Source organism: Ostrea edulis, chromosome 10, assembly GCF_947568905.1.
Source record: "Ostrea edulis chromosome 10, xbOstEdul1.1, whole genome shotgun sequence".
Taxonomy (NCBI): Eukaryota; Metazoa; Mollusca; class Bivalvia; order Ostreida; family Ostreidae; genus Ostrea; species Ostrea edulis.
In genome coordinates, this window is record NC_079173.1 from 10,176,695 (window position 1) to 10,194,570 (window position 17,876).

Below are 17,876 nucleotides of genomic sequence, written 5' to 3' on the forward strand. Positions count from 1 at the left end.
GATTCCCTCTACTTCTGGGGGCCATGATTTAAACAATTTTGAATCTCCACTCATCAGAAACCCTTCACATAAGTTTTATCTTTTCTGGTCCAGTGATTCTTGAGAAGGTCTTTAAAAAGATGTCACAATATTTTCACTTTCTTAATTACACCCCTTTTCAAAAGGGTGCAACCCTCCATTGGAGCAATTTGAAATCCCTTTACCAAAAGATACTTTATGGCAATTATAAGTTTGGTTGAAATTGGTCCCGTGGTTATGAGAAGAAGTCGAAAATGTTAAAAGTTTGCAGATGGACAAACATTTTGTACCACTGACGCTGGACAAAATATGATCATAAAAACTCACTTGAGCCTGGAGGTTATAAAACTATTTCGAGCACGTTTTCATACTCAAATTGGAACTCCATGCTCTAAATCATACTCATACTCAAAAGTGAAGATTATAAAACTTTTATAAAATTATTCTCATACTGTACATTCTCATGATTTTTGGAATATGCTTGGAGCTTGCTCAGAGTTGTATTCAAACAAATAAGGCTGAGTTTGAGTATGGTAAAGTTTTATAACCTCCAGCCTGGTGAGGCTCTAAAACCAAACTAAACATCATAGAATCACCATAATCAGGGGTTTGGGAGTTTGCTGCAGAATCATAAGAGGTAGACTGCTGGTTGGACTCGTCACACCCACTCCTTAATTCAGCATGGATCCTCTTCTCAAAATCCTTAATCCCCTGGGTTATCCTTACATCCAAGATACCATCACTCAGAATTTTATAATTTCCTAACGATATCACTCCTTTAGCTTTGAGTGCATCGAATACTTCTGTGACAGATTGTACATTGGACCGGACATGCTGCTTTAGATACAACATTATTTTCTGCAGAGAATCTGATCCTGTATAAATATGGTCTTCTAAAAACTTTAAAAGCTCCACTTCAATTCTCTCAGCATTTGTTCTGTTGGCTAAAACAGATAAAGAAAGCAATCAATATTATGCTATGCTACATGAATACTTTTATATTTGAATGAGTTTCTTCAGTGAATATAAAATTATAAAAGGTCCAAGTCCACACAAATGATCAACTTCGGTCTCATGGAAGTTTCAATTTCCATAATGCAAAGTGGGCAGATGAACTATATCTTAATCTGATAGCTTTTAAGAATTGAATGCGTTCAAACTTTAGATAACTCACAATATACATAATAGACCACCCAGATTCTGAATACACAAGAGAGGTAATTCATAATTAGTCTGCGTTGCTTAAATCCTAACTCTCCATTTTCCTATGTAAATTCACTACATTACTGTTGGCTGCTTGAAAAATACTTACTATTGCAAGTCTGATTGACAGCCATTTTAAATCCTGCAAAATCAAAGAAATTCTTTTAATTAAATGATCAATGTATCTTTAAATACTGTAGAAAAATCTGATCCAGATATTACACAGTCAAGCATTTAAATTTACTGTTAACAATGATTAAAGTTGGCAAAAGGTGGGACCCCTTCAATGCCTAGAAAATATATATACTCATATATTCATATGTTGGTATAACACAGATATTGTCCGTATACACCTGATATCCAATTCATATATGTATGTTTTCTTTCCTCCATATGATACATCCACATCCACATGTAGTTTGCAATTCACTTAGGCTGTAGTTGATGAAGGCTACGCTTCTTGACTTCTCTAAGATTTCTGGACGTTCCGTCCTAGTCATTATCAATCCGCCCCTTAGTCAATTCATCCCATTACCAATCCGTCCCTTAGTCGATTCGTCCCATTACCAATCCATCCCTGACTATCCATTCCCTAGTTAATACATCCCCTACTGACCCTAGTCGATCCAGCCCAGAAAAAATAATTACTATGTTTTTTAATTATAATTTTTCCAAGTGTTATTTGTTTAATTCATCTGCGAATATCCTCTTGACAAATATGCTCTCTGGTATTTATGGATTGATTGCAGATCAACGTTAACATATTTTGTGATGAAACAACCATTAAGCAATGAAATATGAATAAAATGGTAAACCTGTATTGCATGTACAATGCTGCCACTTTTTGCACCTTTCGCACTCTATAATGCTTGCTGCCGGGGTCGGACCTCCCGGTGACAGTACTGGCATAGAAACTCCATTGTCAGAATGACGGGCCATTTTGAAGATTGGCTTATATACCCTTGGTTTCAAACAGTTGATCAAAAATATTCCTAAGCTCAGAGCAATTCTTTGAACTTCTTGATTTTTTTTTTAAACTTCTAATAATTCAGTTAAATTGTAAGCTCACAATTAATGATCAAAGATTGCACAACAATGCAATTATAAAAACTCTAAAAGTGTTTTCACAATGATAATGGACACACTTTTACATACATTGCTAAACAAACTTAAATAACGATGTTTTTACAATAATTAACGAGCACACCTTTTCATAAGGAAAGGTCATATGTACTGATTATATTGCACTTCAAACAAAAATTATAAACCCTCATTTTGCAAAGATGATAAAGCCGAAGGGTTGTATAAAGAATTTTGTTTACATACCTAACTCCAACAGCTATTTCATTTTGATAATTAACTGCAAATATAAAATGAAAAACATCCCTTTTTTCTTAAGTAATCAATCTTTTATCATATCTTTAATAAAAAAAATTTTGGAGAGCCGGATCGACTTATCAAAATCGACCAGGGGACGGACCATATAGGGACTGTGGGACGGATCGACCTGACACACCCTTCTCTAACAATCTAATGAGAATATATTCGTGACGAGCCACTGTGATGCCACCATCAACTTATCAATAGGTATTGAATCTTATAAGCTGTCTTAAACACTTGGGGTACAAGACTGCCAGTCTGATGACTTGGCTCAGGCACCGTCCCTTGGTACCCTCTGTGCTTGTGACAACATTTTATAATATTGTTTTACTTTACTTCCCATATAGCACACTTATTGTACAGTACATTTCCAATCAGTATTGTGATGAGAATTCAATACCTATGTCAATGTAGAAACCCTTAACGTGTATATGGTACACATGTGTAAATTGTATCATGTAGTTATAATGTTTAATTGTTAATTTGTATATGCCCCCTGAGGGCCCTTGATTGGTGAATAAATAAAAAAAAAATTTATATTACATACATTGATTACGTTGCAGTATATAGTCCTTAAATTCTGTGATGTTTCATCTGTCTAAATAATTGCAGCAATCTGCAATGCAGGTCTTCTGAAACACTCTCTCAGTCTCATGATCCCTTTCCCTTTACAAAAACGAAAGTACAATTTTAAGTTAATTCAAACATTAAGCATTTCGAGTCTTCAAAAAAAAAAAAGGAGGGGGGATACAAATCCAAAGCAAGTTACTATTTCCTTCTATGTTGCTTGGTCAGTAAATCAAAGTGATCTTATTCAAAGTGTGTGTGATGGTACAATGTTGTCATCCTATGTTGCATAATGATTAGCGTTAAATTCGGAATATATTCAGCAAGTCGAGAAAGGTTTGTAAACTTACTTTCTATTTGACTGGTTCCTGTCTCAAGTAGACACGTGAGGACCAATCATTTAGCTTGTGATGACGAAATCTGTTTACTTGGACTTCGTGCATGTAAAACACATTAGTTTTAAAACGCATTTAAAGGAAAGATGAGTGAAGGAGATAGATCCGGTAGACCAACAGAAAATGGTTTCCATCGACCAGTGTCTGAAAGTGTAGAAGGTTAGTACAGGTATCGTAGTATATAGATCTAAGAATGCTGAAAGTGTAGAAGGTTAGTACAGGTATCGTAGTATCGTATCTAAGAATACCACGCTAACCTGATCAGCTGGCGGCTTTAGTTAAATCCAATGATCCAACAGACTCAGTGAATATATATATATATATATTTAAAAAATATGAAAAGAAAACACAGAAATCCTCCGTACAGCTTTAGCGCTTTCATTACATCTTCAGAAGCTTTACAAAAATGTAATATATATATATATATATATATATATATATATATCCGATAGGCCTATATAATTAATATTATTATTTAGTTTATTCATTTTGTTTAATTATATCGACTTTAAATCTAGTTTTCCTTGAATTGCTTATTGGGACATTGTACTAAACATCAGGACATTTACCCCTTCGAATTTAATGATTGAATCAGACATCAAAGTTCAAATGAACCTTTTTTTTTTTTACAATGAGATGCAATATTCATAAAAATCAAGCCAAACAACCACATATTACATGTACCTATATCTTTACAGACTTCACATTTTACATTCAGTATTCAATTCTAAACTGATGAACGATTTCATTAGGTCATTCAAACTTTGACTTGCATTGGGCAATAAAATGTTTGCTTTAATGTTGTAGGTTCAGGTATTTTGTACATATTGTAGGTCCAAGATCCATAAAATTTTCAGTATATATATATATGTTTGTCATGTTTGTATTTAATTTCTTCATAAATCAACAATTTATTTTGTGACTGCCTTTGCTATATAAATTTCAAGGTAGAAGTAATAAAAATTTTGACTTCAGTCTATTCTCAGTTTATGGTCTCTGTCGGTGCAGGTTCGAATCCCACTCGTGCTGATAAGTGAGAAAGTTTCCCAGTTTACTTTCGGAAGGTCGGTGGTCTCTTCCCAGGTACATTGTATCTGGGTTCTCTCTTCCACCAATAAAAAACTGGGCGCCACCAGATAACTGAAAAATTGTTGAGTGTGGCGGAAAACATCAATCAATCAATCAACAGTTTATGGTCTTGAGGCCCAGTATGTGATTTAAGAAAATTTTAAACAAATGCCAGATTGTTATTTACTGATACAGACAGTATTGACCGGTTTTAACCAGTATTGACCACCGGCCTGGTCAATACATGTACTCATATTGACCATTTTTTTTGCCAACCCTGGATATGGACCCGGCTTAATGTTAACTGCGATAAAGAGAACAAGACGCATATTTTTGTTAGTAAATTTATAGATGTATAGTAATACTATATATGCTAGTGAATTAAGCATATGTCCTAACACTCGCTAATGCATCACAATTTATATCATATTGTTCATTGATCTACCAGTGCAACCACATGCTATAAGTCTTAATGCCTATAATGATATCATTATGTATGAAGTTTAAGTATTAAGGTCAGAGTCTAATTTATGGTCACAGTACTGTCATGATTCTTAGATGTTTGTACAAATACTTCCTTTTCTGGCCAAAAAAAAAAATGTATGATTGTCCTGTTACCTGGCCACGAAGCTGCTGACTTGGAATTTTTCTAACTGAAATTCTGGGGTAGGGACATCTTCACAATAACCCTTGACTTGTGAAGATGGGGTAGGGAAAAAAACTTGTTTCAGCCTAATTGTAGTGATTACATGTCATTGTTTTGAATGCTGATAATTCAATATTATAGTTGTGACATATTAATCAAGTTTGTAGATGTAATCAACACTTAACTTATATTTGATGCATTTTTAATGTTTTTAATTTAATTAAGATTTAACCTGGAGGAACAAGATGCACTCGCAAATGGGCTATCACAAGATAAAATCACAAGCACAGGTGAGTAATGAAAGTGGGCTATTAAATTATCATACACAAGTATGTTAGTGTGTATTTAAAAAAAAAAAAACGCGTTTCCTGAAGCTCTTCAAATCAGAATTACAAATGTGTTGAAATATTGTAGCAACTAAAACAAGACCTGCAGCAGGCCTTCATCCAGGAACTAGATAGTCTTGTGGATGGCTTTATAGAGGAGGTTGAACAGGTCGAAGAAGGAGAGGGTCTATCTAACAATGTCAGTTTCTCTGATCTTCACTCTAGGTAAGAGAACACCGACAGCGAACATGATGAAAGAGGGGATAGAAGCTGTGTACCAATTAATGTCAGCTTCTCTTTGATATACTATAAAATATATACAGGAAATGAACCGAAACAAATTCATTTGAAGAGTCGCAGTAGGGTCACACTATACCATATCAAAATACAAATGTTTCTTAGCTGTATGGGTTTAAGTTATGTCCCTGTGATGGGGGGTATTGTTTTTAGCTCATCTGACCCAAATTTAGGCTTAAGTGAGATTTTCTAATCACATTTGTCCATCCATCCGTAAACTTTTAAAATTTTCAACTTCTTTTTCATACATGTAACTGCTGGGTCAATTTCAATCAACCTTGTCAAAATCAATAAAAGGTTAAAATAGGGTAGGGTCATTTAAAAATCTCAAGAACCATTGGGCCTGAAAATTTGAAATTTACTTGAAAGCTTCAAGGCTTCGAATAGATTCAAGTTTATTCAATTCATGGTACCTGGGGGTATTGTGGGGCCACCTTAGGGTATCAAAGTTTTAAATGCTGATGTATAGGAAAAATCTTCTCAAGAATCGCTGGGCCAGAAAAGTGAAAATTTAACTAAAACCTTCCTGATTGAAATTACAACAACAAGGTCAAGGTGACTTACAAATGTGAGTGATGTGGCCCATGGGCCTCTTATTGTCCTGTCTGTCTTTCCAAAACTTTAATCTTGCTGATAATTATGCCCCCCCCCCCCCCCCCCTTCAAAGAAGAGGGCATATTGCTTTGCAGCTGTCAGTCAGTACATTGGTTGGTTGGTGGACCACATGTTCTTGAGAACCATTCACTTGATTATAAGGATATTTTATTTGTGGGTTGGTTATAAGTAGAAGAGGACCCCTATTGATTTTAGGTTCAAAGGTCAAGGGTCAATCAACTCTGGACAAAGGAAAGTACTGTTCGCTCAATGTCTTGAGAACCCTTTGCTTGACAGACATCACACTTGGTACACTGGTACATTGTGATGAGTACATCAATCCTTTTGATTTTGAGGTCACCTAGTCAAAGGTCAAGGGTCAAACTGGACACTGGAATATACTGAGACCACTTAATGTCTTGAGAACCCCATGCTTGACATCAAACTTGGTACACTGGTACATCTTAAAAGTTTCGTATTTCATGTATGCACTTCTTGTGACAAGACCTTTCTTTTGGTACCAAAGTTTTTGACCTTGTAACCCTGATCTTAAATTTTGACCTACTTTTAAGAAAAGTTAAGCAATGTCTTTTGAACTGTTTAAGGTATTTTGATTTAGATTCATTACATTTCATACCAATGGCATGACCATATGTCATATTTCTGTTGTACGTGACTCTTGGTTAGTTGGTTGGCACCATCACATGGGGTCAACATTTTCCACGAGAATAAAGATTGAAAACAAATCTTTCAAAAATCACAACAGGTGAGCCAAGTTGACTCATTGAGTAGTTGACAAGTGAGCAATGTGTGGCCCATGGGTCTCTAGTTCATTTTGATTGTTACATGAGACAATCGAAATTATAAACAAGAGGTTATGAAGGTCAGACTGAATCAGACCCAGGTTATTTGATTTGGCTACATTATAAAAGCATGTACTTTTAAACTAATCTTATATTTAAAAGCTCTCATTCTCTCTTTTGATCTGTAGAAGGTAAATCAAAACTTTTATTCAAGAGTGGAAATTTCCTGTTCTGTATGCTGTGTGTATTAAGGACACTTCCTGCTTTATACGGCCATGAGAACTTCAATTAAGTGTCAATTCCCAGTATTCTCATTTTCAATAGTAATATAAAATTTAATAATTATGATTATACAGGAATATATGAGTCATAATTATACTAGCTCCAACTGAAATTATAATTGTCCGTGGATCTGAACCAACAATTTTGTTTATTGCTATAATATGAAAATGAGAAAAGCACACCATGGTTGTTTATGTAACTCTGCAGACCCTGCAGCATATTGCCTTATTTACAAAATATTTGAAATGTCTATATAGTCATGCTTTGGTCTTTTTGATATGTATTTTCATCACCTGTCAAAACATCTTTAGAGATGACAGAATTATTGATTTGCTTTCCATTGTTTTACAGTGTTTCAGACTATAGGCATGACTATGTAATGTATGTAACACTAGAAGGTTTTATCTTTCTTTCATTTCTAAACGGACTATGCATACATTCTAATACATCCCTCACATAATAGAAATGATTTCACTTAATTCATTTTACTTCTCTATATTTATCTCTCAGCTGACTTGTACCTATAATCTTATGCATGCTGGAATTGCTTTTTCTTTATGGTAGAAGTGGAAGTTTTTGGGTTTTTTGGTTTTTTTTTCAGTTTGCAGGTGTTTGCAGTTGGTGATGGACCCTAGTGACCAATGATTAATTCTTAATTGTTGACCTTTTTTTTTTAAGGATAATATTTGTTTCAGAAGCCTGTCACAATACTAATATACAATGTAGTGTTGCTATTTATGGACTCTAACATTATAAAGTTTAACATTGGCAGAGACATGAGCACATTTCATTTTAGTAGAACTTCATTTGGTCATTTATTAATAAACAGAAATTTGAATCCATCCCATGAATTCAAACTGAACAAATAGTCTATATTAATTTTATACACTCACTGATTTTATATTATCACATTGATATTTGTTCTTTGTGTCCTTAAAATAGCCGTGGTTAGAGCATCGTGCTCAAATTCACACGTCCTCTCACCTCTGTCGGAGCGGGTTCGAATCCCGCTTGCGCCGGTAAGTGAGAAAGTTTCCCAGTTTACTTTCGGAAGGTCGGTGGTCTCTTTCCAGGTACACTGTATCTGGTTTCTCTCTTCCACCAATAAAAACTGGAGCCAAGTTTTTAGATTACGTTTAAATAACGTTTCAGATAACTGAAAAATTGTTGAGTGTGGCGGAAAACATCAGTCAATCAATCCTTAAAATAGCTGATGATATATTTTAAAACATGATTAAAGTAAACAGTATTCCTAGTACAAATACTAATAGGGATTTGTATTGATGATGTAACAAGATTAGTACTTGTTTAGGTTTTTTTTTTTTTAAATTTAGAGTTCAGTCACTGTAAAATGTCCGAATTATTACATACATGTATTTCGAAACCCTAATATACACAACTGTTATAATTATATGCTTTTAAATTGATGATGATGAACTGTCCAGCCCTATGAGGAAGCTTGAATTTCAAAACTTCTTAATAGTCACTAATTCATAAGCAAGAAATAATAATCGTAACTCATTAAGCTACATTATATTTAATGATCTGTTAAGACCCAATTATGTCAATCATTCAAATGACAAGATCAAAGATGCATATTTCAATTCATTTTGATTTTTCCTCTTGATATTCTGAAAATTTTGTAATAGTGATATTGCGAAATCAGAGAGACTAGCTCTCTTTTTTTTATTTTAAAGTTTGTGTAAGTTGCATTTCGAAATCCAATGGCCTGATATTTAATGATCAGGTTATGCTTTGAAGAGTTCAAGATTTAGAATGCAGAGTTTGGATGTTCACTGAATAATGTGACATGTGAATGAAAATTTTAAAGTTAATTGGGTTACATGTATAATAAATGTAGAAAAATGTATTACAAATTCATACTGCAGAAGGCAAATTTTGGTTGAATAGTATATTAATGCAGGAAGTAAATAAGATTAATATGAAACAAAATTATCAAATGCTATTAAACATGAAATGACCGGCTTGTTGGTGGGTATCATGCACATCGATTCATTGACGAAGTCATAGTCCTGTGCAGCAGAATCTAGCACTGCCCTGTTAATACCAAAAAAAATTATATAACTTTTGTAACTAAGAAAAGTTACAAAACTAAGAAAAGTTACCAAAAATTATAACAAAGTTATCGGAGTTTGAAACCACTTCTTCAAATAAAGTTATTCTTTACTTATTATAACTCGGGTACAGAAAAGTTATACTCATGTAGAAGTTATCATATTTTATTTCAACATGAATACAACAAGTGCATGAAAGTTATCAAAAAGTTATACTTCAAAAAAGTTATACTTCATAAAAGTTACAAAAAATATTATCAGAAAGTTATACTTAAGTTATGGAAAAGTTAGACATTTGTTACAGCTACATGAACATTCTATGATACATTTAATGATACATTCATGTATAATGTTATGATAATTTCTATGATACATTTAATGAAACCGACATGATAAATTTTATCAAATGCAACTCTGGATTGTGGTTTTTTTTTTATTGGGGGGGGGTGTTCAAATTTATCTCTCTTGAATTAAAGTAATGCTTAATTTCCATTATTGTGAAACCATGGAAATGAATTACTATACCATACAGTAAATTGTATTCATTTTAATTAATGAAAATAAATTTAGTTTAATTAGTGTTTGTAGCAGTTGTAAAGTCAGGAGTGTTTTCATAAGTTAGTAACAAACTTACTATGTAGTGTCTATAATAGTGAACAATTATTAGATAACGTTTGATTTTGTCATTACTAACCTACTTTTTCATACGGTTTGACCCGGCATCTTCATATAAAATTTGTCCCCTGCAATTCTCTGACTGGTGGATGGTGTATTGCTTTACACTAACAATATATCTCTGACAAAATTTAACATCTCATCAAAATTAGATCTATAGACTTATATCCACTCCCTGGTTTTCGATACGTCCAAGCGACATATAAAAAAACAGTGGAACGGATGGAAGATCTAATTTTCATTAGACTGGTTACTGTCATATATGACGTTGAAAAGATATAGTCAATCTATTTCAATGATAATGAATTGTTAAATACCTCACCTGAGCTAATATAAGCTTAAGTGAACTTTTCTGATCACCCCTAATATGCCTGTCCGTCTGTAAACTTGACACAATTTGAACTTCTCCAGAACCACTAGTTGAATTTCAACCAATCTTTGTCTAGAGCATCCTTGGGCACAGAGGATTCAAAATTGTTTAAAAGGAGGGCCTCTTCCAAAGGGGGGTAATCAAGAAACAGTAAAAGTAGGGTGAGGCAAATTTAAAATTGTAAAAATATGAACATAAACAATAAAATGTCTTTCTTTGTTGTTTCATTAGGTAATGAAGGTTGCAATATATAGTTGCAGAAAAAATTACACAACCCGCTTATGCAGTGCAGGTTATGATTTTTTTCTGCCATGCTAGCTACCTTCATCACCCGATAAAACAACAAAGAAAGCATTTTATTGTTTAATTACTATACAATCATCCTCAGGTAGAGCAGATTTAATTTTCTTCAAATCATTGTCCCCAAGGGATAGGGTGGGGACTCAATAAGGGATTAAAATTTTTCATGGGAATTAATAACTACATGCTTATATTAATTAAAAAATCTTCAGAAATGTTCTCCTGAAGAATACTCAGATATTGACATGCAAGCATTCCCATGTCGAGCAGAAGTTGATCATATCATGACCCCTGGGGCTCAGATATGGGGCTGAAATAGGGTTTTAAAGTTTTTACATGTTAATGTATATGTAGGAAATTAGGAATAGAATTTTACAAGAGTATAGAAGAATCATATTGAGTCATATAAACATACTGACATTTCCAAGATCTGTGGATTCAATTTTTTGGTATCGTTGATATGCAAATTAACTGACTTAGAGGTTTATACATGATAATTTTGACCCAAAATCTTCTCTTTAACATTGCAGTAAAAAGAAGAGAAAAGATGGGGAGCTGCCAGATAAAGTTTTTATGCCTCGGAATTCTGTACTAACGTAGGTATCAGTTGCAAAATATCCAGGGTATTTATAAACATCATTATAATGGACATCGTTAGGGAGATGATCAACGTACAAAATATCCAGTGTATTTAAACATCATTATAACGGACATCGTTAGGGAGATGACATACAAAATATCCAGTGTATTTAAACATCATTATAATGGACATCGTTAGGGAAATGACGTACAAAATATCCAGTGTATTTAAACATCATTATAACGGACATCGTTAGGGAGATGACATACAAAATATCTAGTGTATTTAAACATCATTATAATGGTCATCGTTAGGGAGATGACATACAAAATATCCAGTGTATTTAAACATCATTATAACGGACATCGTTAGGGGGATGATCGACGTACAAAATATCTAGTGTATTCAAACATCATTATAATGCCTGGACATCATTAGGGAGATGACATACAAAATATCCAGTGTATTTAAACATCATTATAACGGACATCGTTATGGAGAGGTTTTCCTAACTCACAGAATTTGTCCCTGATCTCAATTGCTTCCTTTAACTTTTTAGTGAAATATGTTCAAACCATTAATATTAAAAAAAAGGCAATAAATTCCCTTTACATTGCACAATCTCACCCTGTCTTCACATGTTGATGAATTCAAATAGGCAGGATTCATAGGATTTAAAAATTCTTCTCTTTTCAGAGATCTGTTCAAAGTCAAAGATGTCAAAACCATCTACCACATATTTGTCGCCATCCTGATTGTGTTCAGCCTCAATACTGTGGTGTATGATCTCATTAATGAAGGGAGGTAAGATTTGATAATGTCTGGTGTATGATCTCATTAAGGAGGGGAGGTAACATTTGATAATGTCTGGTGTATGATCTCATTAAGGAGGGGAGGTAAGATTTGATAATGTCTGGTGTATGATCTCATTAAGGAGGGGAGGTAACATTTGATAATGTCTGGTGTATGATCTCATTAAGGAGGGGAGGTAAGATTTGATAATGTCTGGTGTATGATCTCATTAAGGAGGGGAGGTAACATTTGATAATGTCTGGTGTATGATCTTATTAGGGAGGGGAGGTAAGATTTGATAATGTCTGGTGTATGATCTCATTAAGGAGGGGAGGTAACATTTGATAATGTTTAGTTTGAATAAACTTTTGTTGATCTAAAAGGGTAGAATCACTAAGAATTTTGGGTTTGATTGATCTGATTTTTACAGGGAAAAGGATTCACTGATACTATGTATAAAAACTTCAGATAAGTCCTTGCAGTTTGAATTCTCTGTAAATCAATGTGTGTTTACTTTATTCATGAACAGTTGAATGTGAACCTGGATATATTGTAGCGATAGATTAAATATTAATACCTCATTCAACTTTGAGAAGACAGGCATAAATGAAGTGACTGGTTGCTTTTAACAGATATTTAAGAATAAGGAGTGGTCACAGATCTTGATGATATATTCTAATACATGCATAAAAGTTGCTTTTAATTACACTAACACGAGCTGAATGCCAATATGTGATAAAAGTTAACTCTGAGTGTGTTAACAATATCCAAACTGTAGAGATATATATTGCAGGTTAAATCTGAGTTTCGACCTTATCCAGTTTGGGATGGGAAAGTTTTCCAAGGTGATGGAGATGTGGGTGTTGATGAACCTGTCCACTCTGCTGGTGGTGTATCCGATCTTCTACTACTGGTCCACCAACAGAAAACCGGGGAAAATAAGTCAGTATATCAAACAGAACTAAAAATAACTGTGTAACGTGCTAATAGAACTAAAAATAACTCTTGTGTAACATGCTAATAGAACTAAAAATAACTCTGTGTAACATGCTAATAGAACTAAAGATAACTCTGTGTAATGTGCTAATAGAACTAAAAATAACTCTGTGTAACGTGCTAATAGAACTAAGAATAACTCTATGTAACGTGCTAATAGAACTAAAAATAACTCTGTGTAACGCGCTGATAGAACTAAAAATAACTCTGTGTAACGTGCTAATAGAACTAAAAGTAACTCTATGTAACATGCTAATAGAACTAAAAATAACTCTATGTAACGTGCTAATAGAACTAAAAATAACTCTGTATCACATGCAAGTAGAACTAAAAATAAAATAATGATATTATTATATTCATTCAGTGATTCAGATTGAAATATACTGTGATTGATATAATTATGCTACAGACCCTGAAACGTGCTACTACACCAGTTGCACGGTACGGTTCGGTACGCTTTATGAACGGTACGGTTCGTTTCTTGAACGGTACGGTACGCTTCTTGAACGGTACGGTTCGCTTCTTGCACGGTATGGTTTGCTAAAAATAGCTGCACGCTTTGTGAACAGTTTGCACGTTTTATTAATGAGGTGGGCGTGGCCTGAACGCTTTGACTTCGTATAAATTGTACGTTTCGATAGTTTGTTTTCACTCGATCGGTCTTATTCGGCTCTTTGATTATCGGCTGCAGGATTTGTGGTTGTGTTAGAATGTGCACATGGGGAAATGAGACGTTATTTTTTATTGCTTCGATGGAATAATTCCATATTGATAACGTACATAAAAGTTATGAATAAAAGTTTTTAAAATTTGCTTAAGTCTAAGTCTTAATGGTTGTTATTACGTTTCAATTTGTTTTTCATTTCTCATCAGACATTTATTAATTTACGATTTTATAAAAAGTTGTTACATGAACTGCTCCCCGACATGGGCGTGCGTAAGTGTAAAAACAAAGCGTATTAAGTTTCCGGATATAAATTACAGTGCCTAAATTGGAAAAGTTTTTAAGAAGAAGTGAATTTTGTTTTGAATACACTAAAGTCGCAAATGACACAATGATTATTTTCTGCACTTCACATTTATTGTGATTTATCATTGGCATTATGAAAGATCCAGGATATCTGCACGTGAAGTTTGTACGTCCTTTTTTGTCAGCATTCAGTCATTCATAATTAATAATGTTAGATATCTGTTGCATTTGTCTTTGAATCAAATAAAATGATGATAATACATATAATATATATTCCTATCCTTTATCACGCGAAGTCCGATTTTCATTTCCCTGACTTTATTTTTGATCACTGAAAATTGAATTAAAAAAAATTAACAGAAAAGTAAGGCAAGTGTATAGTTTGCAATAAAAATGTTTCATATACCTTTTCTATATATTGTTGAAATACTTGAAAATGCTGAAATGAATAATTTTTTGCGGCCGATTTGATGCTTTGCATCAATTTAACTTGTTTACATTCTTTTACACATGTATGTATCTATTTATTTCTCTGTCGATGTAATTAAAAATTGTTTATTAGTGTATATAATAAATCCGCCAATCTACATCTATCTATATGGGTCGTTATCAATGTAGAAGAGAAAAAGATATGTCAAAATTATTGCTAATAAAGTAATGAAAATATTACAGTGTAGAACGTGACAATTTTTCTAATCGGTCTAGAAATTTCTCATATGATTCAGACACTGTACGTAGGAAAGTACATATTGAATACATTAACGCTACAAATATCAATTTCATCTTCTTACGGCAAGCCCTGTGCCATACGTGTAGTAGCATTATCAGGGACGTCGACGTCCCTGATTATATGAAGAAATTAAATAGGCTACTTGTAAGTACTATTACAGTTATTGTAGTTAACTTCACCCTTGAATTTAAAAGAATTGATTGAAACAGAAATTCTGTTAAAACAACGAAATGCCCCTTGGTTCACTCTTTAAAAGTCTGCAAGTGAAATATACATCCACAGTACACAGGACTGGCTGCAGAAGCATGCATGCAAAATCCGTGCAGTGATCTGACATCTATTTCTGTTAACAGTTCACAGTATTAAACGAATTTTTATGCATAATTCAGTCAAAACTTGGGTACTTGTTGATAACATACATACACATATATGCACTGAAACAATGTGACATTTACGGAAAGTAATTTAAAAAAAGAAAGAATATCAAAGATGTTTTAAGCATCTCGGTGATTTTCACAGTTGATAACCCAGCTTCGTGATGTTTGAGGATAATGCTTCGAATAGCCAGCGATAGTCTACGACCTCCTTTCCCATCGGGCGCCATTGTGAAAATAATATACTGTGGCTGAAAAAGTGGGTCACGTGACATAAATTGCACGCTTTCTGCACGGTACGGTACGCTTTCGGGCTTTTGGGGGCGGGGTTTGCATAATATTATCCTGCACGCTTTCTGAACGGTACGGTTTGTTTCTTGAACGGTACGGTTCGTTTCTTGCACGGTACGGTACGCTTCTTGAACGGTACGGTTCGTTTTTTGCACGGTACGGTACGTTTCTTGAACGGTACGGTTCGTTTCTTGCACGGAACGGTTCGGTTCGTTTTTAAGGTGTAGTAGCACGTTTCAGGGTCTGTATAATGAATGGTTGGTATATATCCTATGATTAATAGTGGATATAGAGAGAATATTACATGCTAAAATCCATATCGTACATGTATATCATATCAGCCCGAGTGGCTACATATTCAACTAGTGTGCAGTTAAACCTTGATAAATTGATTTGCCATGGTAAAAAATTTGATACACTGATTAATATGAGTGAATACATAATTTTTTAATTGATTTGCATGTCAGTTTGATATGTGATTTGGGTTTTCGCACTTTCGGACCTGTCATTGATATCGGCTATTAAATTGTGCTGTCACCCATAACGCTCATTGCAAAATCTGCATATATAATCATTACCACGTATATGATAAATACTATGATTAATAATTTATGTATACCACGATTAATCAATGATTAGATGATTGATTTATTCCAATAGATTTATGATTAATCATTACGATAATTAATGATTCTATTGCTAGATGTACATGTATTCATTGAAGTATTCATGACAAATTTATTTAAATGATTTACAATGAAATCTGAGGTCAGTTTACCTCAGTTCTATTGTCCCAGTATCTCTAGTGAATTAGCATTTGTCTGAGACTACCTCTGCTCTCGTTTCAGGTGGTTATGACATTACAGCAGCGTGTGTTTACATTGCGTACCAGCTGGTGTTTTTAGTGTGGCCCGTCCACTACATCCGAGATAAGGGCCTGCCACCAGGCTCCAGTATAATTGTCACATCTGAACAGGTGAGAGTCAGGCACCAGTATAATTGTCTGAACAGGTGAAAGTTGGGCACCAGTATAATTGTCACATCTGAACAGATGAGAGTCGGGCTCCAGTATAATTGTCACATCTGAACAGGTGAGAGTCGGGGCACCAGTATAATTGTCTGAACAGGTGAGAGTCAGGCACCAGTATAATTGTCTGAACAGGTGAGAGTCGGGCACCAGTATAATTGTCACATCTGAACAGGTGAGAGTCGGGCACCAGTATAATTGTCACATCTGAACAGATGAGAGTCGGGCACCAGTATAATTGTCACATCTGAACAGATGAGAGTCGGGCACCAGTATAATTGTCACGGCTTAGAGTCGGGCACCAATATAATTGTCACATCTGAACAGATGAGAGTCGGGCACCAGTATAATTGTCACATCTGAACAGATGAGAGTCGGGCACCAGTATAATTGTCATATCTGAATAGATGAGAGTTTGTATTAAAATTGTTGCAATTACCAGTGCCCTAGTGGTAAGGCAACTCGCTTTATACAGTCAAACCTGGTTATCTGAAAGTCAATGGAACCAAGAAAAAAAAGATTATTGCTCAAGAAAATATGTGCACATTTGTCGAGCATAATGAAAATGATATATATTGTGTATTATTTGAATATGAAAAACATACTTGAATATGAATTTGCTGGACGCATGCGCAGTATGTTTTCTGAAAGGAAAACCACCTGAATTTGTGGATATTTTCATTGAAAATGGCATTTTTCCAATTTTATGCCAACTTGTAGCTCTCATCATCTGACACAAATCATTTTGCTGATCAAATTGATCGGATTTTGGGTTTGCTAATCCATTCCTTATTTGAATGCCAGGGTTTGAGCTCCAAGTGAAATCATCGATATTTTGGGCCAAATGACTTTAGAAACCATACTTAGTTCTTTGTTTTTCCTATATAAGTTGTACACATTTTTTACCATGATATAGGGCTGATGATTAAATTTGTCCCCCTGTATGATAAATTGTACAATCTTTTTTTTTAGATAAGGCTGATGATTAAATTTGTTTCCCCTATATAAGTTTTACATATTTTTTTTTAGATAAGGCTGATGATGAAAGTTCATGCTTTTGTTAGAGAAAATGCTGCCAAAGTGTTGATGTACAAGAAAGGTATATAGGAACCTAATA

General features: G+C 34.1%; 2 protein-coding genes across 5 annotated transcripts in view; one reads left to right on the forward strand and one right to left on the reverse strand.

The window, feature by feature from the left end:
- Positions 1-3,544, reverse strand: part of LOC125666764 (uncharacterized) — an 8,941-nt gene extending 5,397 nt beyond the window's left edge. Inside the window, exons 1-4 of one of the 2 annotated variants that reach the window (XM_048900047.2) lie at positions 3,519-3,544; positions 3,149-3,267; positions 1,331-1,363; positions 615-962 (exon numbers count right to left, since the gene is read on the reverse strand). In XM_048900047.2, coding sequence (XP_048756004.2) covers positions 615-962; positions 1,331-1,355 — 373 coding nt within the window. In that variant the 5' untranslated portion in view covers positions 1,356-1,363; positions 3,149-3,267; positions 3,519-3,544. Of the gene's footprint in view, positions 1-614; positions 963-1,330; positions 1,364-3,148; positions 3,320-3,518 lie in introns of those variants that run through there. The other variant, XM_048900046.2, reaches the window with a different exon arrangement.
- Positions 3,545-3,557: 13 nt separating this feature from the next.
- The window catches only part of LOC125666778 (sterol O-acyltransferase 1-like), a 33,120-nt gene continuing 18,801 nt past the window's right edge, over positions 3,558-17,876 (forward strand). Inside the window, exons 1-9 of one of the 3 annotated variants that reach the window (XM_056151896.1) lie at positions 3,558-3,722; positions 5,503-5,567; positions 5,692-5,828; positions 7,931-7,960; positions 11,530-11,595; positions 12,276-12,383; positions 13,165-13,313; positions 16,581-16,708; positions 17,789-17,858. In XM_056151896.1, coding sequence (XP_056007871.1) covers positions 3,650-3,722; positions 5,503-5,567; positions 5,692-5,828; positions 7,931-7,960; positions 11,530-11,595; positions 12,276-12,383; positions 13,165-13,313; positions 16,581-16,708; positions 17,789-17,858 — 826 coding nt within the window. In that variant the 5' untranslated portion in view covers positions 3,558-3,649. The remainder of the gene's footprint in view (positions 3,723-5,502; positions 5,568-5,691; positions 5,829-7,930; positions 7,961-11,529; positions 11,596-12,275; positions 12,384-13,164; positions 13,314-16,580; positions 16,709-17,788; positions 17,859-17,876) is intronic. The other 2 variants (XM_056151893.1, XM_056151895.1) reach the window with 2 other exon arrangements.